The sequence below is a fragment of the Abramis brama genome, assembly GCF_963993115.1.
Source record: "Abramis brama genome assembly, chromosome: 6".
In the NCBI taxonomy this organism is placed as follows: Eukaryota; Metazoa; Chordata; class Actinopteri; order Cypriniformes; family Leuciscidae; genus Abramis; species Abramis brama.
Window position 1 is genome coordinate 15,965,382 of NC_139968.1, and position 24,400 is coordinate 15,989,781.

At 39.4% G+C, this 24,400-nt stretch overlaps 2 protein-coding genes across 3 annotated transcripts in view; both read right to left on the bottom strand.

The window, feature by feature from the left end:
* LOC311084434 (adenylate cyclase 9) overlaps positions 1-6,588 on the bottom strand; it is a 41,541-nt gene extending 34,953 nt beyond the window's left edge. Inside the window, exon 1 of the mRNA XM_084116439.1 lies at positions 3,076-6,588. Coding sequence (XP_083972565.1) covers positions 3,076-4,834 — 1,759 coding nt within the window. The 5' untranslated portion in view covers positions 4,835-6,588. The remainder of the gene's footprint in view (positions 1-3,075) is intronic.
* Positions 6,589-8,666: 2,078 nt separating this feature from the next.
* LOC311084435 (sarcalumenin) lies at positions 8,667-23,182 on the bottom strand. 2 transcript variants are annotated; one of them, XM_084116441.1, is made up of 8 exons: positions 23,042-23,182; positions 14,529-15,275; positions 14,112-14,441; positions 12,591-12,689; positions 11,878-11,973; positions 11,655-11,771; positions 11,297-11,530; positions 8,667-9,825 (listed from the first exon to the last, which is right to left on the bottom strand). In XM_084116441.1, exons 1-8 carry the CDS (start codon positions 23,097-23,099, stop codon positions 9,020-9,022), a joined length of 2,487 nt encoding a protein of 828 aa, XP_083972567.1. In that variant the 5' UTR covers positions 23,100-23,182; the 3' UTR covers positions 8,667-9,019. The 2 variants fall into 2 exon arrangements, with proteins under 2 accessions (XP_083972567.1, XP_083972566.1); XM_084116440.1 differs by having other exon boundaries at positions 14,112-15,275.
* Positions 23,183-24,400: the final 1,218 nt, after the last annotated feature.

Below are 24,400 nucleotides of genomic sequence, written 5' to 3' on the forward strand. Positions count from 1 at the left end.
TGAGACGCCACAACGTCAATCAAAAATCACAGCCAATCAGAACAGCGTGTGGGCGGAGTCTCGCGGCAAGTGCACAGCACTAGAGAGTAATCTTGACGGCACTCGCAAGAAAATGGTTAAGTAGCTACATAATCAAATTCACAAATATCACACCATTTAAAAAATACATAGGCTACTGAGTTACTAAAACAATCGTTGTCAAATAATACACTCGTTTGTTCACAGTTTTAACGTTCTTGTTTCCATTTGTTTAATTTCAAGATCTGAGGTGAATTATATCCATTGTTGCTTTTGGGCAATTCCGTGCAAAACTGTCACATCCATAACGCCAACTAAATACCATGGCATTGTGTTGGTGTTATGGATGTGACAGTTTTGCGTGGAATTGCCCTTTTACAGCTACAAAGCTGGAGCACTAAATGATATTCAGAGTCACATTTCACGCTTTAAACATTAAATAAAGCACATAAACAGCACCTGAGATTATCATTGCCACATTTTGCGTTTGTTGCTCCAGCGCGACGTCGCAGAAAAATATAAACCGTTTCTAAATTAGAAACGTCGCGTGTCACCGTCGCGACTGGTTAGGACAAAAACTCTGATTAACATGGAAATGTAGAGCGAGGCGGTTGTTATAGCGAATACAACCCCGACAGGCTGATCAGGATCAGGATCTTGAATCAGCCTGAAGGGGTTGTATTCGCTATAACAACCGCCTCGCTCTACATTATCCCGCTTATTACATGGCTACCTACCAAATAAATCAATAATTTGACACAAAATATTGATTTAAAAAGTAGTTTATTGATTTAAAAAACGATTGTATTGCTTCCGCTAAAGAAAATAGTCTGTTCCGTCTCTACGGTTAGAATCCTGCGTCCATAGCAATGCTCTGTTTTTCATGGCAACAGTGTGTTATACTTAGCAACGGTCTGTTATCAAGAAATAACACACCGCATTCTACATTAGAATTCACCCAAGCCATGTAATAAAACGTTATATTTTTTGTTGCTGGTGTTTATTTTATGAATAAAATAAATATTAAAATTAATACTTTTATGGAGTAACCGTTTTATAAAAGCAATAAGCCCCTTGAAGCCGTGTTTCCGCGTCGTGCCTAACAACGACCCTTAGCTGTTCTAAATCCACTGTAAAACACGGCTTCACAGGGCTTACTGCTTAAGTAACTATTACTGGTATAATGGCCATCTTGACCCCAGAATGAACCATTATAAATATAGCTTTACAGCTTGTGTCCAGTCTGAAAGCAGAACACACAAGGTGTACAGCAGGGTCAGACCGCAGCCAGGTAACGTCCAGGGAAAACACTGCAAATAGAATCGCTTGCTGCAAGACAGACAGTGACGCATCCCTCACACAGCTGGGTTACTAGCGTGTGCCATTGTTCGCACCCACCCACCCACTGGAATCAGACGGTCACATGGGGTGACATGACTGGCACCAAGGCAGAGGGCCATTTGCGAGACCACCCGGTCCACAAACGTAAGCTTCACTTCCTTCTTATAGAGGGAGTACAGAACTTTCTAGTCTACTTGGAGTTTGAGATGAGTTCAACAAGTGTACTAATTGTTCAATGACTTTTAGGAACCCGGATCCCTAATTACCAATGCGCAATTAACCTTGTCCTCAACAAGGAGCGAATCTAAATATGCTGGTGAAATACAGGAGCGGTTTTCTAAGCCATAAGGATTGGGTATACTGTCATGATTCAGTATATGACAAGAGGATGTCTGAAGGGGTGTCGCTGATAAAGAGGGAGGAGATCCCGAAAGGTTCAGTTAGGGAACAAAAATAAGGGTTCATATTAAGGACACGGGTAGGGAGAGAGGCCGAGAGAAGGACCAGGGTAAAGAAAAAAAATAGAGACCTCTGCTTGTATCTGTCACTATGACTTTAAATCAAACAACTCTGCTGGATACAGGCATTCATACAGACATTGATGTTATTGAGAAAGCAGAACCGTGAATGCAACCGTGACTGTTACAAAGGGAGGCCACAATGAAAAGAGCTACAACAGCGATACAATAGAGCTACAGATGAACAACGAGCCTTGACAGAGAGTCTACAATTAAGATACAAAAGAGATTATATGAGGGCGCAATAAAAGTGAAAAATATCTGCAGCTAAGATTAGCTTTTTGCCACACCTGGCTGTTGCGAGTTAATGAAAAACAAGAGAAGGAATATTACCCACTGTAATTTTTATTATTTTTACATTTAATTTTTATAAAAAGTATTTTTTATTTATTATTATATATATTTTTCTTCTTACAATTTAATATTATAATAATTATTACCAAGCAACTGGTTTTAATTATGCTCCAAATTTTTTTTAGCATCTGGCACTAGGTGAGTTAATTTTGGACTGTGATTGGAGCCCTTTATACAGGGTCCTGAGGAGGACACAGCTACAGACTGCAGAAAAAGACAATAATCGTTTTCCACAGTTTCACTTCAGTTAAGTAACTAAAGAGATTAAATGAGGGTGCAATAAAACTAGAGAAGAGTTGCAACCCTTTGTACAGAGTCCTGAGAGGACATGACTACAGGGTGCACAATAAAAGATGATCATCTTTATCTTCATCATCAAAGCAAAGCTGGGAAACAGCAGTCAATAAAAAAAGTAGGGAACGACACAAATATAAAACAGCTTAACAACATACAATGAGTGCTTAAGTGACACAGATTGGAGTGCAAAAGTCTGACATTGCACATCTGTGGCTCAAAATGAAATTTAAACCTGAAAAAATGAATAGATTGGGATATTTAAGTAAATGTGGATATGTTTTTGTTTTGAACTGAAGCACAAGATGCTCATTGGATCATTCTCAAATCACACTGGATAACACGATCATCAGGTTTTGCACAATCTTGTGGAGCTCATGAAGCTGTAGTGCTGCTGTCATTAAAGCAATCAGGGACAAACTAAATACGAAGACATTCTGAAAATTAAATTTCACACTCAAAGAAAATGCAAATCAGAAGTATTTTGCACCCCCAGTGTATGCATTAAAAAAATAAAAACTTCTTGATATAATTAATCTTAAGTCTTTACCTTTCAGCTGATCAGCAACACTGTGCCCGGCACGTTCCATCACTCGTCCATCCTCCCTCTCGTAACAGTCATCCAGAAAACTTGCTGTGACCTCCGACAAGTGCACCTTTCCCGCAACGCCCAGCTGTTCCATAAGATTGGCCAGGTTGACGTCGTTGGACCAGACGTCAAACTTAAAGCGCTTCATTCCCAAAATGCCACAGAGCACGGTGCCGGTGTGAACGCCAACACGCATGTCCACGGTCTCTGACGTCTCCTGGCAGAACTGCTCGATGGCCTGGATCATCCCAAGCCCCATTTCCACACAGCAGTATGCGTGTTCGGGGAGAGGCTCGGGGCAGCCCGCCACACAATAGTAGCAATCTCCTAGAGTGCTGATCTTCTCGCAGCGGGTCAACTCGCAAAGACGGTCGAAGCGGCCGAAGAGGTCGTTCAGCAGTCCTACCAGTGCATGGGCGGACTTGTTGGCACTCATTTTGGTGAATCCCACAATGTCAGCGAAGAGGATGCTGACTGGCTCCATGCGCTTCATGTTGAAGGGCCTGAAAATTATTTGTCCACGAGGAATAGAATTCTTCTTACGTTTGTTGTTTTTGGGGCTGGACGAGGTCACGGCGGCGGCAGTGCCGACGGCGCACGTACCTGCGCTGTATCGTTTCCCTGAGCTCTCGCTCTCCTCGTCTCCCTGTTTCATCAGCTCGTCCGCCACCAGCCGCGGCATCACAGAATGGATCATCCGCTCCTTCAGCGCCTTCTCAACCTCCAGATCCTTCCCGTGCATGATCGCCTGACCCACCTTGAGAAAGGTACTCCGAGAGCGCACTTCGGACATGATGAATATGTGGATGCCAATGACGTGTGCGCACAGGTGCAGCAGGACTTTACCTGGGCCGAGCCAGCTTGGAGTACTTTCCACCCCTGACACTACATAACTACTATCCAACTGGGCAAGGTGCAGCCAACCTAAAGCCTCATAGAGGACAGAATACAGCAGGCCTAGAAGCACCGACGCATACAGGGGCAAATGCAACACACTGTACAGCAAGAGCAGCACCTCCATACAGAGTGAAAATGTCCCAACTGGTGATATACAAGGAGCATTTTGAAAAGCAGCTAGTAGTGAATAATTGCCTGCTTTCGGGCCATCAAAAAGAGCAAAGAAAGCTGTTTGCGTCTGGGGCGCCAGGGTGATGCCAAACATGATCACTGTTAGGAAGAAGGAGGCATGGTTGTAGAAGCGCGCATACAGCCTTGAGAAGGTAAACCAGAGGAGGAGAAGACAAAGCACAAGAAACCCTGCCGTGGGGACCAGGAAGTTTGTTGGGTCACACCTGTTGCTATTGATCCCAAAGTAAATCCCCCACAGCAGCGCAGCGGTGGCCAGGTAAAACAGGATGTAGCGGAATCTTCTCTGCATCTGCGGGAAGCAACGTTCCCTGCATGCCTCCTCTAGTATGGAGGAGTCAAACTTGGGGTCCCAGCACTGAGCGGCAGACCTCTCGAACAGCTGCGGGACTCTCCTCGGCCTGCTCAGATGAGTCCTCATAGCCCTGGGAACACCCAACTCCCCTGAGCTGCAGCTTGACGAGATGCTGTATTTGCAGGGTTTGGAGGAGCCCATGTCGACAGGGTCAACCTCTTGGTCTGGATCCACCTGTTGATCCCGGCTGTCAGTTATCTGCACAGTAACAGCTCCCCCTTCACTATCACACCTAACTTCGGTCTTGTGTAGCGGCTGGTGCTGCTCTGGCAATGCCATGGCGATGAGACAACAATTGACTTTTAATTATCACATATCACCTACTGCTGACAGTACAGAGGAAGTGGAATTTGACACGAAAAACACTGTTTTGTTTTTGAAAAGAGTCCAGCCAGAACGAAATTGCAAGTGCATTCACTATGGAGATGGACCGTCTTGGACTCTTGAGCGGTTCCTTATCCGATTACGTCAGCACTCGAATTCCATTATATTCTATGGCTCAGGGGCGCGTGAACGCGCATGTGTGCACTTTTGCTCCGAGAGACTGACGCACTGTCATCCGCTCAGCCTCCTTTTTTGAGCACATCGTTTTAAATTTGCATTCAATACAACAAGAGCAAGTAAGTATGGCTCAAAATATAGGAGGTTGGTTCACATAGGGTGTCCTGAAACGGTTTTTAAATTAGTTTTTTTTAATCCAGTCAACACTGTCCCTCAAACACCCTCTCCAATGCTCGACGATGTTTGAATTTACTTTCCATTTCCAAATGACATGCAAAGGTAATGCAAGTTTATATTTCATATTTCCAAATGCCAGATTTCACACATTTCTTGTACTCGGTTTCGGTCAAATGTCAGTTAACTTTACAAGTCAGCAAATTCAAAACTTAACGGTTGCTATTTGTCGAAAGAGTATCTGTTAATAGGCGCCCATTTCTCTGAGAAAACTTTTTTTAAATGCACCGCTTTTACCTTTTTAGTGTCAAAAATCACAGAAAATTGATTCAAAAATATCTAACAACGCACTCCCTTACGTTCTGACATCACGTAGAAGCAAGAATCGTCCAATATATCCCGTAAACGGAGGGGGGAAAAAACGCCTGATAAGACATTAAAGCTGCCCGTCTTTTCCCGTCAAAACTCGGTGCATATCCCGTTACTGCCCCACTTCTGCCCCTGTCGAGGGTCAGAAGACGGCCTATCCCCATGGAGGAGCCCCGTCCTTTCCTGAACACACACTCCGGATGTCAACCGTGAATATTCCAGCTTTCAAAGCGCATTAAAATTCTTCCAATCTCAAACTGACGTCGTGACAATCCCAAATGACATCAGGCGTTCGCGCTAGGGGCCAACGCGGCTGTGCGTATCTGCCAACTCCAGAAGACGAATAACACTTATGATTTCAACTTCCAAGAAGAAGAAAACACTGATGGCATCGAGGCACTCTGACAAGTCAAAGTAGGCTTAAGTTAAGTTTATCCTCGTTTGTGCGTAATCCCTTTTAACCAGTTACTTGGAGGTAATCTCAAATAGTTTCAATGCAAAGTGTTCAAAATAAAGACTAAAGTTTTTGTGTGTGTGTGTGTGTGTGTTTTTCCCCCCAGGCCTCAAGTCGTTTGATCGGGCTGGCAGTTCAACACTCAACGGAGTTCAGAGGAAGAATGAGATCTCACACTCCATCGCTTAAAATCCCACGCCAATGCTCCAACATTACCCGCCTCTTTAATCCCCACTTTGTCTGTTTAACATTCCTCCAAAACTCAGTTCAAGTCCGCTTTTTTCGTAGACAAGCGCATGCCAGGCGAGCTGTGTCGCGTTGCGTCCTCTTCCGTTCGCTCTCGGTTCTCCTCCCTGTCTGTCTGCACGAGCCTGTTGAGGGTAACGGTTGGTGTCGTGAGAGCCGAACGGCTTCAGGTAGGAGTTGAACACCGCTGGTTGGCGCTTACCCGGGCGCTGCGTTCACCAGCAACACCACCATGTTCTGAGCACACTCGGAAAAGATGGTTGTGGGCGTGCCGTGGGGTGGACAACTTAACTACAGTGTTGAAATGTTGAAATACAGGGGAGGGGGCAAGTTACAGGGGAGCGCGCACGCTGGGCTCTTTAACGGCGGCGCGCACGCACGAGAACTCTTCATACTCAAGTTCTGAAGTTCTCTGGGAACTGGGCAGGGAGCTCACGTTATGTCATAAAAAGAACAGGTACGTTGAGTATAATCATGATGACACTATTTATTGAACCTGCATTTGACCTGTCCCTTGAGTAATTGATAATTGTCACTATGGTAATAAATAAGTTAGTATGAGAAAAGTATGGAGTCAAAACCATGACATAGATTTGCAAAAGCATTTATTGTAAAAGAAAAAAAGTTTTGCAAAACAAAAATAGTGTTGAGCAAAAAAAAAAAAAAAAAAAGTATTTACTTTATTAGCTTTGCACTTCTTTATTTTTGTTTGCAAAACATAAATAAAAATCAATAAGTACATTGTAAAAAGTGATAAGTTGACTTAACTTTAAAAAAGCGAGGAAACCCGTTGCCTTAAAATTAAGTAATAAACTTTTTGCGTAATTGAAAACATTAAGTTATGTGAACTTGACAATTCCACATAACTTAATTTTTTCAATTATGCATTAATTACTTGGTCATTTTAAGGCAACGGGTTTACTCACTTTATTTAAGTTAAGTCAACTGATCTCTTTTTGCAGTGCATGTAATTATTATTTTTATTTTATTCTTATCAGAAAGTGGCGTCAAAACTGATGAAAGCTTTTTAATGGTGACCTCAAATGTAAAGGTATTCGAGGGGGGAAAAATACAGTAAAATAAATTATCCTGGTTCCCACAGTAATACAAACCTGGAAATATGTGGGCATTTAAAAAAAAAAAAAGAAGTGATTTACAGGCCTAAAAAAAGAAATGTTAATGTTCCAAACTATCAAACTATCAAAATATTTTACTTTTGTAAGTGTAAATTGTCAAATTATATTTAAAAAAGAATTATCCAGTAATTACGAAACACCGGTGAAGTCATGAAAAAGTTGTCTGTCCAAAAAACTGTTTTCTTCAGGGTTATTCTTAATCTGTTGTATGTTTAATCCACTTTACTTAAAAACAATAGAAGTATAGTGTGAATGGTATTTTCCCATTGAGTGTGTGTCTGTATGTTCCAGCATCATCTAGGAACATACCTGAGATTCTGGGTGTGTTTTGACCTTTGATCTATCAGATAAGTAACATCCAAGTGATAATCGTCCCGCACTTCCTGTGTCAGACATTCATCACGTCCAGTTTCTGAGACATGCTGTGTCGTGTCAGATGGGAAAGTTTATGGCACAAGAGTGTGTTCAGGAATTTTACCAACACCAGGCTGTGGACTCGCCATGCATGTACAGCTTTTATTTCTTGTACACACTGCTGCAGATTGTTAAACAAACAAGAGAATAACTAGCAACACAGTATTTAGTGCAAATCTCAATTAAAAACTCTTATCAATTGTATACTCAGGCTACAGCATTCACAATTCTAACCCTTCTATATAGGAGTCATAAAACTTGCTTTCATGTGTATAAATGTTTTACACAAATTACCTTCTTGAAATTGAATTTTTCTATATAGATAAATGCACAGATTGCCGCTATCAAAACAGATAAGACTGATCATTTACATAAACAGTACTTTTTAATAAACAGGTTATTGCATTGAACTGTGATCAGTATTTTTATTGCAGTCAGTTTAATGATATGCCACGCCATCTAGTGGACATTTTGGGTGTTGAAGTGAAAAATCATTTTCATTTGTCTCACAATTCATCCACTTATTTAGGTACTTTATTGACTTAAATATCCAGTTTATTTTCCATATTGTGTAAATCAATAGCCAAAAACAAAACAAAAAAAACCGTTAATGTCACCACAGGATTAACATGCAGTAATATGAGCGAACTCAAATGAAATTCTCCTCTCATTTACCAACAACTCGTATAGCCTACCACTAAATTGCACAAAGGAAAATGATCAGTATGTACAAGTGGAACTTAAGTACTAATCAAGTCAAGATAAACTTTCTACCACATATATAGCATATTCACATGACATTCAAACAAGAAATAAATAATATTATGACATGTTATATTTATTCTGAACATAGTATAAATAAGTAATGTTTTGCAAACCGATTTAAATTAGAACAAGGAAGAAAAAGAATAACCGAAAGAAAAGACACTGATTCCCTTCGTTCAGATCTGTTTTATACAGACCGGTAAAAGTCTCTGTGTTTATCTGGCTTCCCATTTATGTGAATCTCACAAATGTTATGTCACTTTTACTCCCTCTCTTCCTTGCTTTATTTATAACCATTTATTCATAACTGTTATTCTCATCCATCCATTCATTCAACACTTTGGTGCCCTCAGACTTGACTGATTGTGCCTCAGGTAGAAAATAAACCCTCACTCCGTTCTTCTTTTACTGTCTCCGCCAACGGTTTTGGGGTTTCTCCTTGGTTTCTGCAGCTGCCTCTTCCTTGGCTTCCCTTTTCTCTGCCAAACTGCTGAGCAAAGCCGGCAGGTCATCTGTGATGGCCTTATCAATCTTCTCCAGCATGCATCCTCCTGTCCAGCCACAGTATGAGGAGAGGACCTTAAAGCCGCTGGGAGGATTCACTCCAAAGAAGTCCCGGTACGCCTCCGGTTCTGGCAAGTCGAACTTGCTCACATTGGTCTTGGCCAGAATGGACTTGAAGATGTAGAATTTGTCAGGGTCACTGACGATATCATGGAAAACCTCCTGTGGGTCACTAAACCAGCCCAACTTCTCATGATACGTCTGCAAGTAGCGGTCGACCAGGAGGGCGTGGATGCGCACGCGGATGCCGTGCTGGCGGATGAAGGCGATTTTGTTTTCCAGGCGGTTCTCAATGACCTGATTTAGGTCCTCCAGCAAGGAGATCTCCTCACGTTTAAAAAGGTCTCTGTTGGTGTCAGGATTGTAGTCCTGCGGCCAGAAGGAGCTCACGTAGACGCGTGGGGGTTCGGTCACGTTAATCAGGGGGGCCATGCTCCAGAAGAGGGCGCCGTATACACGCATTAAGTCCTGGGTTGTCAGACTGTCGGCCTTGTTGAGGATGATGCGGATCTGCGACTCGCGTCCCTTCATCTGTCTGAACAGCATTTCCAGTTCTAATCCTACGTCCAGTTTGGTTGGGTCAAACACCAGGAAGATGAGGTCAGCACGGTCAATAAACCACTGGCACACTTCGCTATAGGGGTACCCTAAAGGACAACAACAGAGTTTGTAAACGTGTTCAAAGCCAGAATGTTATACTTTTTATTTTATAATCTGATTCTTATTCAGAAATGGTTCATTTGAGAAAAAAAAAAAACTAACTTAGATACGGGAATACCGTACTAAATTACTCTGAAAGCTATGTATTCAGTGGCGCCGAAACACCACTAGTGAATCTGTGGCGCGAAAACTAGGGCCTGGTTTCACAGACAGGGCTTAGAGAAAGCCAGGATTATGCCTTAAATTAGGACATTTAAATAGCTTTTATAAACATGCCTTAAACCAGATCACACATGCATTTTAGTCTAGTATAGGCTTAAGCCTCGTCTGTGAAACCGGGGGTAAATGTGCAACCAGTGAAGTATTGTCAGGGTTGTGCAGGTTTGCGTATACAAAACCAGCCCAATTGCTATTCAAAGCTCACCCAATCACGGCCAAAACTGAATGATTCATACGAACTGGTTCTTTTAGTGACTCAAATGCATTCAGCACAAGAAGTGTAGTCCAATTCCCAAAATAATTACTTTAATGAGTCAATAATTTTTAGTGAGTCAAATATGCACAACTAACTAGTTACTGGCAGGTTGATCAATGTGTAGTTAAAGAAATACACTACCATTCAAGTTTAGGGTCTGTAAGATGTTTTTGATTTTTAAAGTCTCTTCACCAAGGCTGAACAAAAATACAGTATAAACAGTAATATTGTGAAATATTATTGCAGTTTAAATAGCTGTTTTCTATTTGAATATATTTTAAAATGTCATTTATTCCTGTGATCAAAGCTGAATTTTCAGCATCATTACTCCAGTCTTCAGTGTCACATGATCCTTCAGAAATCATTCTAATATGCTGATTTGCTGCTCAAGAAACAGTTCTGATTATTATTAATGTTGAAAACAGTTGTGCTGCTTAATATATTTTTGTGGAAACCGTAATACATTTTTTTTTACAGGATTCTTTGATGAATAGAAAATTCAAAAGAACAGGATTTATTTAAAATCTATAATTTTTATACATTATAAATGTCTATACTGTCACTTTTGATCAATATGAAGCATCCATGCTGAATAAAAATATTATTTAAAAAAATCATACTGACCTCAAACTTTCTTTTTTTAGTATTGTTGTTTTATAGTTAAGCCCAATAACTTGATTGCATTTATGCTACCTCTAAAAAAGTATTTTTTCAAGAATTGTTTTAAATTTATGCAAATTTAAATTATCTCATAATTCATAAATGGAACTTCATTTCTTTTTCCAAGCATGTTTTCCGAAGTACTAAAATAATCATTAATGAAACCATTAAGGAACAGAAATGGTTAAAATCTTCACGATTACTATCCCTGCTTCAAATAAGCCAGAACGTTTAACATTATTCAATGCTTTTGGTCTGAATATCCTCTTTCAAATATTAGACTCTTTATATTTTTTGTGTCTTTGTCAATGCAGTCTTTTCACCTCTCTCTTGTTGTTTGCGGTTCTCAATGATTCCAGGTGTGTCTACAAATGTGACGCGCTCCAGGAGTTTGTGCGGCATCTCGATTCCCACCAGCTTTTCCAGGAACCCCTGACCAAACTTCTCCAGTGGCGAGAAGGAGCGGGAACTGTCCGCCGCCATAACAATGCCCTCAATGTTGCGAACCTTCTCACCGTGCATTAGGACCGTGTATTCTGAGGTTGTGGGCTCAGCCCCTGAGAAAGCAAAAGAGCGAGATGAAGGAGATGTTGTATGTTGAACTAATATTCTATTATATAATAACTCATTTAATGTGGTTCTTTCATTGTGCATTCATCCATTTAATGACTGATGTGTTACCAGTGTAAAGCTGTTGTGAAGTGTCATGGAGACCCAGAAGATAATTGATCATGGAAGACTTGCCAACACTCCAGGGACCAAGGAACAGGACCATGGGCTTAGAGGTGATCTCTGCATCTGATCAGTGTGAAGAAAACAGACCGTTTAACTGAGGTGAGGGCTTCATTTTGACACTTTTTGTGGTAGTAAAGCAGTCATCTGATGTTGTAAAACATCTGTTCACCTGATACTTCATGCTGCCTGAGCTCATTGTATTTGTAGGCATTCTCCAAGGGTTTAATCGCAGTGTGGTAGATATGCTGCAGCTTCTTCAGAGCGTCTATGAGAGGTAGAGTTGATGAAATGATTACAAAACAAATAATAATAGCAGAATGAACTTGTTTATAATTTGATCATTTTCTGGGGACTGATTTTAGTTTGCATTATAGGCATTGCTACATAGATTATATAAACATTGCAATGAAGATTCAAGATACTGAATAAGTAAAATCGATAAATAAGAAATTAAATTAATTATTGTTTTCACTGTAAAAAAAAAATTGGTTCAATGAACTTAACATTTTAAGTTAATTGAAATTAAAAAAATGAGTTAATGCAATGGAGATTGGTTTAATCAACAGAAACTCAAAATATTATGTTATCTGAACCACATAAATGATTTGATAAAAGAAAAATCACATTTACAGTGCACATTGTGGGGAAGTTCAATAAATTCTTGAAACAGTAATAAGCAATATATTTCTGAGCAAACAATTAATTGCTTATGATTTTGCACATTATAGGTGACGTGTGACCAAAAAAATGAGCTTTTAGTCAAAATAGTTTCAGTCAAGCTAAAATGTCATTGGTTAATGTAGACATAACTGGCCTGATGTGGTAAATACTGAACAGGATGTAATACTTTATTTTAGCATTTTGTATTTTCATATGACTCACCGACAAATTCCCGTGAAGGTTCAGCTGTTGCCAGACGCAGCGTCTCCTCAATGTGAGATCGATCTCTTGCGGCAGAACCTGAGGGGGTTGTTTCCTCCACTGCCAGAGGAAAAATACCCAGCATAAAACCTGAATCTCATGTCATCAACATTTGTTTTTTTATGTGGCTTTTTTTTTTTTTTTAATACGTTCTATTTTATTTTTTGTTAAATAGTTACCATTTGGTTTTTATTTTATGGACATATTTCTATTTTGTTTTTATGTATTTTGTATCAATGGCATTCTTTGTAGTTAAAGGGATAGTTCACCCAAAAATAAAAATGTTGTCATCATTTACTCACCCTCAAGTTGTTCTAAACCTGTATACATTTCTTTCTTCTGCTGTACAAAAAATTTAATATTTTAAAGAATATGGATAGACTTATTATTTGTGGATTATATATATATATATATATATATATATATATATATATATATATATATATATATATATATGGATAATTCTTACAGGTTTGGAACAACATGAGGGTGAGTATCATTTTTGGGTGAACTATCCCTTTAAGGAATCAGTTGTGGAATCAACAGAACATTTCCACAGTTTGAATTTACACCTGAAGTAAACAAGATCTCTGAGGAAAGAAGCTGCATCTGTATTTACACTAGAATCACAATCACAGGAAATAATGTATTGACTATCTCAGTTGACAATAATAACCTGGCTCCAAAACAGAATACAACTGTCATTTTGGGTTTATCTACTGCAACATCTACATCAGCTTTATTTGGAGCCAGTTAAACACACTCACTGTACTATTAAAAGCATCTGAAACATTTCTTCCCCATTACAAAACTGTCCTCCATGCAGGCCAGAGAACATATTGTTATAAATGGCCATTGGACTTGTGCCAAGTGTTATTTCTGTTTGGTTATTTTGGTGGTGGGTTTATTCTTGTGCCACATTTTGACCAAAGTATCAGGTGAAGAAGCACAAGGAACTGACTTTTACAATAGTGTCCCACCCTGCCCCCTAATGGCGGGACAACAACATAGCTCCTTCTCTCTGGTTATTTCCACTATAACGGAGTTTAACCAGAAGCTTTGTGATTATTCTGAAGCTCTTTACATTAGATTTTAAATTAGAGTAAAGGTGACATTAGTAACAATTCTGTGAAATTTCGCTGTCAACCAAAGTATTTTCTAAAATTCGTTAATTTGTCTAGCCGAACAGCAGCAGAGGTGCAGTCAGATTTACTGTTGTTTAGCAGATTTTTGCAGGTGAAATCCAGTCATTTCTACAAGAATCCAAGGATTTGAGAATTTAGCAAAGATTTCCACACACAGATTTTGCAATGGGTTCAAGTTGGTCATGCAAATTTGCTTCGTTGACCTTCGCTGCTTTGTTTTTTCTAAATTCTAGAAAACTTTAGAAAAACTGATCGCAATTCAACAATTAGACATTCTCTCATCTCATATTAACATTAAATGTTCAATATTATTAATGCTGACTGAACTATACTGTACCAGATGCTTTAGATGCTGGTATATCATCTGAAACTTCTTCCACCGTTACTTCTTCAGCAGGTGCAGGAACTTCTTCTTGGACCCTGATTTGCTCTGAAGTTGGTTCTGCAAGCTTCTCAGTTGCTTCTTTGGCCAATTCAACAACCTCCTCAACAACATCTGCTGCAAGTTCCTCAGTCTCTTCTGTTTCCACCATTTTTAAGGCTTCTGGTTCTTCTGGTTCAACCTCAGGAACTCCTACTTCCTCTGTTACAGCCTCCTCTTCTATGTCCTCTTCCTCTGCTACCTGCTCCAATAGCTCTTTAGTCTGAGAAAGTTCCTCTTCTTCACCTGCTTCTTCTTCAGTCTGAAGAACCTCCTCTACCTCAACTACCTCAACTACCTCTTCTTCAGTCTGAGAAAGTTCCTCTTCTTCACCTGCTTCTTCTTCAGTCTGAAGAACCTCCTCTACCTCAACTACCTCTTCTTCAGTCTGAGAAAGTTCCTCTTCTTCACCTGCCTCCTCTTCAGTCTGAAGACCCTCCTCTACCTCAGCTACCTCTTCTTCAGTCTGAGAAATGTCCTCTTCTTCACCTGCCTCCTCTTCAGTCTGAAGACCCTCCTCAACTACCTCTTCTTCAGTCTGAGAAAGTTCCTCTTCTTCACCTGCCTCCTCTTCAGTCTGAAGACCCTCCTCTTCCTCAACCACCTCCTTCTCATTCTCCTCTTCGACAGATTCCTCAACAACCATTTGTGCCTCTAAATCACTGTCTACCTCTGAATTCTCCTCCTCCTCCTCCTCCTCCTCCTCCCTCACATCATTTGCCTCCTCAAGAACTTCCTCCTCCACCACTTCATTGGATGCCTCTAACTCAACTTCTGCCTCCTCTTCATGTGCTTCCTCCTCAGATATCTCTTCAGAAGATGCCTCCTCATGACTCAACTCATCAGATTTCTCTTCTGAAACAACCTCATCCTCTTCGTCCTCGTTAGAGCTGACATCTTCTGCCGGGGTGTCAATATGGGCACCGGTGCCACAGGGTTGGCAGACAGGTCTGTTTGGTGCAGGAGTGTCATTGGAGGAGCTTTGACTGATATCTTTTGTCCCATCACAGCAGTTAAACAGCTCGCCTTCAGACTTCAGCTGGAGCGGCACAAGCGGCTCAGTCTCAGACCCCACTGCATCTGCAAAGAAAAACAATCAAATAAACCAATATATAACTCAGCACATTCCCACATTATGAAGTATAAATCACATTTGTATCCATGCCTTCCTGTTGCTCAAACAAGGTCATGAGTTCGATTCCCAGGGAAAGCAAGAAATGTGTACCTTAAATACAATGTAAGTCGCTTAGGATAAAAGCATCTGTCAAATAAATAAATCTAAATTATTACAACACAATGGCAACAAAAATGATTATCCATAAATTAGTGATGCACCGAAAAATTGTTTTTACTGAAACGGCAAAACCGAATTTAAAATTTTAATTTAGCTGAGTCCACCTGGATGATGCGACGGCAGCCATATTGCGCCAGAACGTACACCACACCAGTTTATTGGTAGAGAGGAGACAGAGTGATGAAGCCAATCAGTATATATATGGTGATGATTAGGAGGCCATGATGATGGACAGACGCCAATGGGCAAATTTGGCCAGGATGCTGGGGTTACACCCCTACTCTTTTTTTTCAAGGAAATCCTGGGATTTTTAATGACAGAGAGTCAGGACCTTGGTTTAACGTCCCCATCACTATACTGGGGAGTTAGGACCCACACAGACCACAGGGTGAGCGCCCCCTACTGGCCTCACTAACACCTCTTCCAGCAGCAGCCTGTTTTCCCAGGAAGTCTCCCGGTAGTGACCAGGCTCAACCTTGTTTAGCTTCAGTGGGCAACCATTATTGAGCTACAGGGTGATATGGCTGCTGGCATAGTAAAGTTCTTCAGCAACAAGTCGCCTCACGATATTTCAGACTGGCTCATTTTTAATATTGCTGCTCTAGCATAATTTCTGGTCACAGGGAAGTGCAAACTGATTTTTTGTTTTCGGCAGAATATTTTTGGTTGCCAAAATATTGGTGCATCACCAGTACAAGTCGCATCTCTGCCCTCCTCATAACATCTGACATATAATATTAGCATTTAGCATTCTGTGTTTGAGACCATACCATCTACAACGTCACAGTAAACAAAACACCCGTGGTTACTGTCCTAAATCATGTCAAAAACTATATCTTAAAATGTTATAGCTGTAATACCATGGTTTATGAATTTGAACAACATGACTTGGCTGCTTTGGTGTGAATATGTGAGTCTGTGGTGATGACCCATGTCTGTGATTCATGCGGCGATGAATGCGCTCAATGAGAGCTAAATGCTTTTCATGTGAATCACATCCTGAAATAGGAAGCAGAGCTGGCAGGAGAAGAGAACGCCAAGTCTTTTCTGTTCATGTGGATCATAAGAGCAAGGTTTATTTTTCATACTGTCCTCCAGCTCTGATAAGGGTGTTAGCATGGCGGCTTTGTACCAAGATTCCCACCTCTAGGTTTTACTTTACACTGAAATGTACAGCTCTGCTTTCATGCAAACAATCATAAAATTGTAAATATCGGTGCATTAATTTGTGGATTAATATTGTTTTCTGGTATAATTTGTTGTAGACTGAAGTTTTTCAGTTCATAGCCATTTCAGTGGCCTTCAATGGAGGCCTGCAATGGAGGCATGGAGATTTGTTATGTACTACATTATATGCCTACTTTAGGACTGCATTAGAGTATTAAAGTGTAAAAAATGCACATTCAAAGGACTTGTCAAATTACACTCATAGAAGAAAATGTTCTATATAGAACCTTAAAGGGTTCCGTCATGCGTTTCATATATAGAACCTTTTAGGGGTGCATCATGGGGTCATTTTATTGGTTTAGTTTTGATTAATTAATTTTGTTGTAATTCACTTTTCATTTTAATTAAATTTGATGAATTAAACAGCTTATAAACATAATTTAAAATAAATAAATAAATAAACTTAAACATTAAACTCTTTTGCAATCATTTAAGACATTTCTCCCTATAGTACCTTTTTGGGATAAAGAGTTCTTTAAAACTGAGTCAAGAACCATAGGTTTCTCTATAGGAACCCACTGAACTAAGAGTGTACCCTTAAAAGACAAACTCCAAATTAATCTGTAGGCCCGGTTTCACAGACAGGATTTAAATAAAGCCTGGATTAGGCCTTACTTCAATTAGGACATTTTATAAATGGGCCCTAAAACATTACTGACGTGCATCTTGAGACAAAACTGGCTCTGATATATTTTAAGATACTGTATGTCAAGTTGCTTTCAGTTAAAACAGCTCAAACATGCATTTTAATCTGAAACTAGGCTTAATTCTTGTCAGTGAAACATGGGGGAAAGTGTCTTCGAAACACTTGAACAACATTTCAAAATCGTGCTGACAGCAGAGGGCACCAAATTGGCTATAGTTAGTTCAGATAAACATGTTCCACCTTTGGCATTTGACCACTTGCTTGTAAAAGTTCTCTCTTGACAGGCTTGTGTGTTCCTTAGAAGTCTCTAATTGATTGAATTGGCTCTGGTCAGTGTAAGTGTGATATGTTTTGCACACTTAATACGCTCACAGACCCAGGAGAGCTGTATTTAAGCCATATAGACAAAGTGTAAGAGTGTCATCAACGCAACCATGAGTGTGCTAATACTTTTGAAGGCCGAAGGCCTAAGGCCATGTTATGTCATAAGAGTTACTCTTTACTGCTCCTTTACCAGTCCAAGATTATGGTTACATCATCGCAACAACGCAATAATGTGAAATAGTACAAGAAAATAGACGAGGGAATGATAACTATTTATCTGACCTCATAATGAGGTCTTTATTTAAATGTCACTGAAATTGACAGAAAGGCTAGCTGTCATGTGCTACAGAATAGTGTGTATAGCTCAGTATCATATTCTGCCATTCTGATTTACTTAAATCCACACAGGTATTGTTTTTTAGACAATGGCTGGGGAGCAAAAATAAGAGCAGCTCTATCATGAATTACCCCAATATGAAACCAACTAAGTCATATATATATATATATATATATATATACATGCATTTTTCAAGTTGTAAGTGACGGAGAGCAGCCCATCCCCCTTTGACAGTATGTTCTGAGGTGAGGACAGGAATGGACAGGTGCTCGATCCCAAGTCCCAGGTCTTCACCATGACACAAATAGCCTGCCCTCTGAGAAAGAGTTTCTGTTATTCTCTGCTAAAATGACATTGAGGTTCAGCTTGTAAATGTACATTCCTTTTTTGATACCATTGACTTCCTTCTGCCAAGCTACTCTATTCTACTCTACAAGCACACAGTGATGGTCGTGTCTACAGGAGTGATTTTTCAAAGATAGCTCTGGTCACTAGGCAAAATCCAATGCAATCATGTGAGACACTTCTGGAAGGTCATTATACCAATTCATTTTGATGACAGACTTTGGCTCAGGCATTTCAGAATGATCAAACTAACATTTGAGATGCTGCGCTATGAAATTGGTCCAGTTATCAAATCACATCCACAGCTGAGGCAAAGTCATGCAAGTTTTTTTGTGTTGCACATCAAGGGATTTATTTGGTAAATGTGTTACCATCGGAATTTATGTGAATGTTGTTTTATCAGATAAAAAATATGCATTTTATGCGCATTTTGGCGTTTCCATCCAGCTTTTTTTAACGCAATTTCCCAAAATGCACATGAAAATAGGTGGATGGAAACTTAGCTTTTGTTCCACTGAATACTTTGAGAGTTTGCTGCATTACTAATCAGCCGGAAATATATAATGCAATCAATGAAGTCTGATTCACAAATGAATGACTCTTATGATCTGGTCCTTCTTGTTAAATATAAAAACATACAGCACTAAGTCCAATTCCTGAGAGAATGATCTTATGATCTGGATCTTTTAAGTGTATCACAAACACTAGCAGTTTCTCAATTAATTTAAAATATATGGCACTTTTTTGACAATAAAATGTCATTTATTTTTTCTATTCTTTAAAAGAATTAATTAATGGAACCATTAAAGGACCTGAACTGTTAAGAAGAATCTGAAAAAGATGAATTCCATATGTTTCTCATCCCTAGTTAAGGTTCAGAATTGTTCCAGTAGAAATGCACAAATGACTGCAAGTTTCAAAATTTGCACAGTTTCACTAATTATTTGGATCAGTATTCTAAAATTAAAAATATGATAACTCTCTAGTAATGAACTGAAATCATTGTAATCTTTTGAGGTTTTTGTAAGGTTTTGGATAGTGATGACTCAAGTGTTACTACATCCTTCTTAAGGAAGTACTGGTCATTTGGATCAGTTTTCTAAAGTGAAGATCATGGGAACCCACTAGTAATGACTCAAGTGTTACCAAATCCATCTGAAGATCTTACAAAAACCTCAAAAGTTTACAATGACTTCAGTCATTACTAGAGAGTTATCATGCTTTTCACTTTGAATACTGATCCAAATAATTAGCAGTTCCTTCTAAAGGATTCATTACTTCTGATCTTTACTTTAGAATCAAATATACAATGTACATTACTCTCATTAATTATGAAACTGTAGTTCTTAGTCCTGGGAGGTATTAAAAAACAATAATATTGATTAGCTAATAGTGTACAATAGCTCTATTCGTTAAATCAGAATTTCTTGTTAGTTAATAGTAGTTACTAGAGTGTTAAAGATACAATAGATTTTTGTAATAAAATATTCAAAAAGCACTAGCACAGTGTGATTGATATAGGCTATTTCATGCAGTTGTGTTCTTACATTATCCCAAAAGTTCCCAAGGATTTGAAAATCCAGAGAAATTCCAGAGTTTTAAATAATGGCTCCCTGGTCATTGTCATGTATCAATGATGTAATATTCGCTCAATCCTCGGTTCCCGCTTGTAGAAACCATAGATAGACGCCTCATTAGCGGGCGTTTCAATTGGCCACTTTACGTAAGCCACTAATGAGGGATCTATGTATATATACGATACAGTATCTTGCAACCGTTGTTGTTTCGTTCAGTAAAAACCGTAAATGTAGATCAACTGAGGCAAACAGGCTTTGGGAAAAACAGAAATAAAACAAGGATATCGTCGATATCAATATCGACGTGGAAACTTGGACTTGGCAGAGACACCGCTCTCGCATGTTTTTTAATAGACAGGTAAGCAAATATATATTATTTATTGTTTACATACAGCAATATACATACAGTTATATTGCACTTTGTTTTTACTTCAGTAAAGCTTTTTAACAGGAGACCAAGTCTATGGCAGTGAAATTAAATACACAGTATGTGTTGCATAAAAATATTTAGCCATTACTTGCAAATACTGTGGGTTCGTTCAAATTTACTTTTAGTACGATTGTTTTAAACATGTAAAACTGCGCAGGATTAACCCACGAAATCATTTGACAAATAGTCACATATCAGTAACAGGCTAGCATTGCATTTCACGTTCCTTTCAGCTAATTTATTATGACGACATAAAATAATGTGATTACCTCATCCGTGAACATGATTAGAGAATTCCATACATCTCATGATGGTGAAAACGACATTTCCCATCGTTCCAATCTCCTTCATAGCTTCATCAAGCTTCGCCTTTGTTATTGTTTTGAAAATGTGATCTCTGGTGGCGAAAACCTACATATTGTACCTTAAATGATGGAACAGTATTCTAAAGTGTTACCAATCATTCGCATTTTGTCTGTTTGGTTCAACCTCAGTCTCATGAGGAATCTTTTGTATGAGGTGACAATTTTATATAAATTCACAAGACGTGATTTGTACGTAAATATATGATTTTTTAGGAAAAAACTATGATTAAAGGTCCACACCTTTAGCCACCCGTTCGCCAAAACGTAAAATATTGACAACTTGCCTTAAGAGTGTATTGATTTGGTTTCAATTTGTACTGATTTGGTTTGGTTTTATTTGTATACTGCATGTGTGGCTGTGTTTTAAAATACCTTAAGGGTGTACGGCTTTCTGATTGTATGCATTTGTGTAGCAACATTGTTTACTCTGGTTTGCGTGTAATGTCTGCGTATGCTTGGCTGCTGTGAGTGGACTGTACAGGGAAAACCCCAGGTGCTAAAACAGGCCGCATACAGTAGGCAGGACAGAGGCTTTAAGTCCTGTTAACATAATGGTTGCCCCTACAAGGCCTGCAAGACAGAAATAAAGTCTGATTGAGACAGTATACCGTTGTGACAGCAGCTGTGGACTGGAAGTGTAAATGCGGATAGAAAGTACAAGGGGGCGTGTAAGTGGAGCTGTGAAGCATGACCACGCAACCGGCCGAGGAAGGGTGTCTGATTTCATAGTGCACTAGGCCTTTCCACCTGACCGTACAGACACAGAAAGAGAACAAGAACAATGCAAGGACAGACAAGGATAATACTTAAAAGCAAGCCAGAGGAAGCTACAGCCTCAAATTATTTGACCAACAGTAACTGGCTTTCTTGAACTACTTAGAAACAAGAAAACCGCCAACTGTTTCTCTTACAGTTGATTGCAATTTTGAATAGAATCATGAATTCTATTGGAGTTTTAGAGAACAAGACATAAGAATTTATATTTACTAGGGATGCATGATATATCGGCCACCATATCGGTATCGGCCAATAAGAAAATTTGGCCGATATTAAAGCCGATAAATAATGTATGATTTCCTTCAGCTGAGACACTTCAGATGCGCACTGTTCACCATGATGGTTTTGAATTGCTTGAAACATGATTGGAATCACTTGGAAAAAAAGAAAATACAGTTAAGAGCAACATGTGCAGTGCAAGTCTGTCATATAGGCTACATAAGATTATAATGAGAACATCATTATAATTGTGTGCTTGGGACATTGATTTTAATGGTGATACTTTTGTTTTTGTAATCAGGCTCTCAAAAATGATATAAAAATTTGGATTTAGATTTATCGGCCAATATATCAGTTATTGGCTTTCAAATATAAAGAATTATCTGTTATCGGTATCGGCCAAAATGTTCATATCGGTGCATCCCTAATATTTACATCTGTAAGACTGCAGACTACCTTTGTGCCAATAGCTTCTCTGATGCATTCGAGATTACAATGGCCCTGTTTATACCTGGTATTAAGATGCGTTTTGGTCGATCGGATAGACGAATACCTTCCAGAGGTAGTCGAAAATGCATCCAACCGGATTGCTTTCATAGTGTAAACGCTCATGTGGTTGAATAAGTTCAAACAGCCACACAAGACACCTACTCTCCGCCTACTGACCTAATGCGTTAACATTATGGGAAGCGCTGTAGCCAGACGGGATTTAAACTTTACCGGCTGAAAACCTAAGTTTGGTTTGAAGACGAAACAAGTACTAAGCACAATGTTCTCTCACCATTCCTGATATTTATGGATTGTATAGTTCAATATTTATGGATATTATGATATTTATATACATTTGTGAATAAATAATATTTTTATATTTTCAAAGGCATATTTAAAAACTTTTACAAGTATATAACCAAAATGAAAAAGTGGAGTATATTTCAGAATTTAGTGAATAATTCACACTTGAGATCAAGGAACAATTTAATTGCATTAACTTACTTTAACCACATATTCAAGTTCATAAAGACAAAAATGAGAGGAAATTCTGCTACCAAGAAACCCCACATATCCATTCTGTAAAACACTTCACCATATACATTAGCTATATGAATATGCAACCGATGCAGCTCTCATCTTCACCAAGGACAAGCAATCCGATCTAGGATTTCAGATTACAGTCTTTATCTTGTGCTAAACCTGAGGCCAGTTTGTCCCAGACAAAAAGCCAGTCACTCTTAACATAGAAGTCAACTGCAGCTCTTGGTTCAGCAGCCCGCCTGTGTTCAAATTCCAGTTTTTTAAGCTTCTTACCTGCAGTGGTGAGGGCCAGTAGAGACAGCAGGCAGCAGAAGGGGAGGAAAAGCCTCATTTTGACTGCCAGGACTGTCCAGTTCCCTTCTCAGTCTATATATACCCCTGGAGAGACGCAAGAGGGCCTGCGGAGGGTCTGGGGGTGGGGCGGCGCTCATGGACATTGAAGCATTTGCACAAGCGTCAGCACTGGGAGCAGCTGCCTTCTCCAATCAGATGGCCTTTAACCTTTGCCTACTTTTTGGGTAACCAGACAAATGTGGAGTTGTAAGGGAAGATTCAGTTATTCGCTCAGAGGGACCCGAATCACTTAAACATAAACAAGAGCTTAGTTGTGGTCACCACTTTGGTGCGCTTATATTGACTATGTTTACACTTACAAAAAAGCATGAAAAGTCCCCACCTTACCATATTTTTCATGGTAAAACAATGTAAGTTGCCACGAAACGGAAGTTGCGATATTTTGACATATGTCCGAGTGAAACGGCAAAAAAAAAATTATTTTGTTAATGGGGAATTGATTGGATTGTTCTGGTTTTAAGCTATTGCTGTGATATCATGTGTGCGACAAGTGGCATGCATTGCCTAGCCCTTGCGCCAATAAACACATCATCAGAAAAGTCGCTGCAAGAGTTCAAGGGCACATGAACTTAAAATAAATAATTAATTTATAGTAAATACTCCAGTATTCCAAAAAAAAAAAAAAAAAAAAGATTTCATGAGGACTTTAATTTTAGACAGTATCTCAAGTGACCACCAGATGGCGCTTCTATTGACTTGGGTCCTGGAGGGCCACTGTCCTGCAGAGTTTAGCACCAACCCTAATCGAACACACCTCAACCTAATCAATGTCTTCAGGATTACTAGAAGGCTAAAGCAGGTGAGTTTTATTGGGGTTGGGGCTAACAGAACAATGGCCCTTCAGGACCGAGTTAGCTCATCCCTGGACTTGACTGGACCCTTACACTAACAAAAAAGTGCTAAAAGTGCCAGTATTAGCCTACCATAATGCATATAGCTACAACATGGCATTCTTGTACTTTATAGCATTCATATACATTATATGGTATATAAATGTAGTAAAATAGCCTACTTTTTGTTACGATCATTCTTTTCACAGAAACATCTTTACAAATGTCGGACTAAAGCACAAGCTTTAAAGTAAACAACCTGGAAAGGTTATTTATTTATTTATTTATTTTACACAAGCAAAATGAGAGTTGAGGATAATAAGGCTACGACAAGACACTTCGACCGAAGTCGAGAGTTTTCACGACGCGAGACAGTACGCGTAACGTTTTCACGCTACGTATGCATGGGGGGGGGGGCGGGGTCACACAGCAGGGCGGGATGGAGGAG

Coding starts and splice junctions, on each gene's coding strand:
- LOC311084435 (XM_084116440.1), bottom strand. CDS start 23,099: ATGAGGCTTTTCCTCCCCTTCTGCTGCCTGCTGTCTCTACTGGCCCTC. Junction 15,276..23,041: donor ACTGGCCCTCACCACTGCAG/GTAAGAAGCTTA, acceptor TTTTCTTTGCAG/ATGCAGTGGGGTCTGAGACT. Junction 11,772..11,877: donor CAGGCAGCATGAAGTATCAG/GTGAACAGATGT, acceptor CACACTGATCAG/ATGCAGAGATCACCTCTAAG.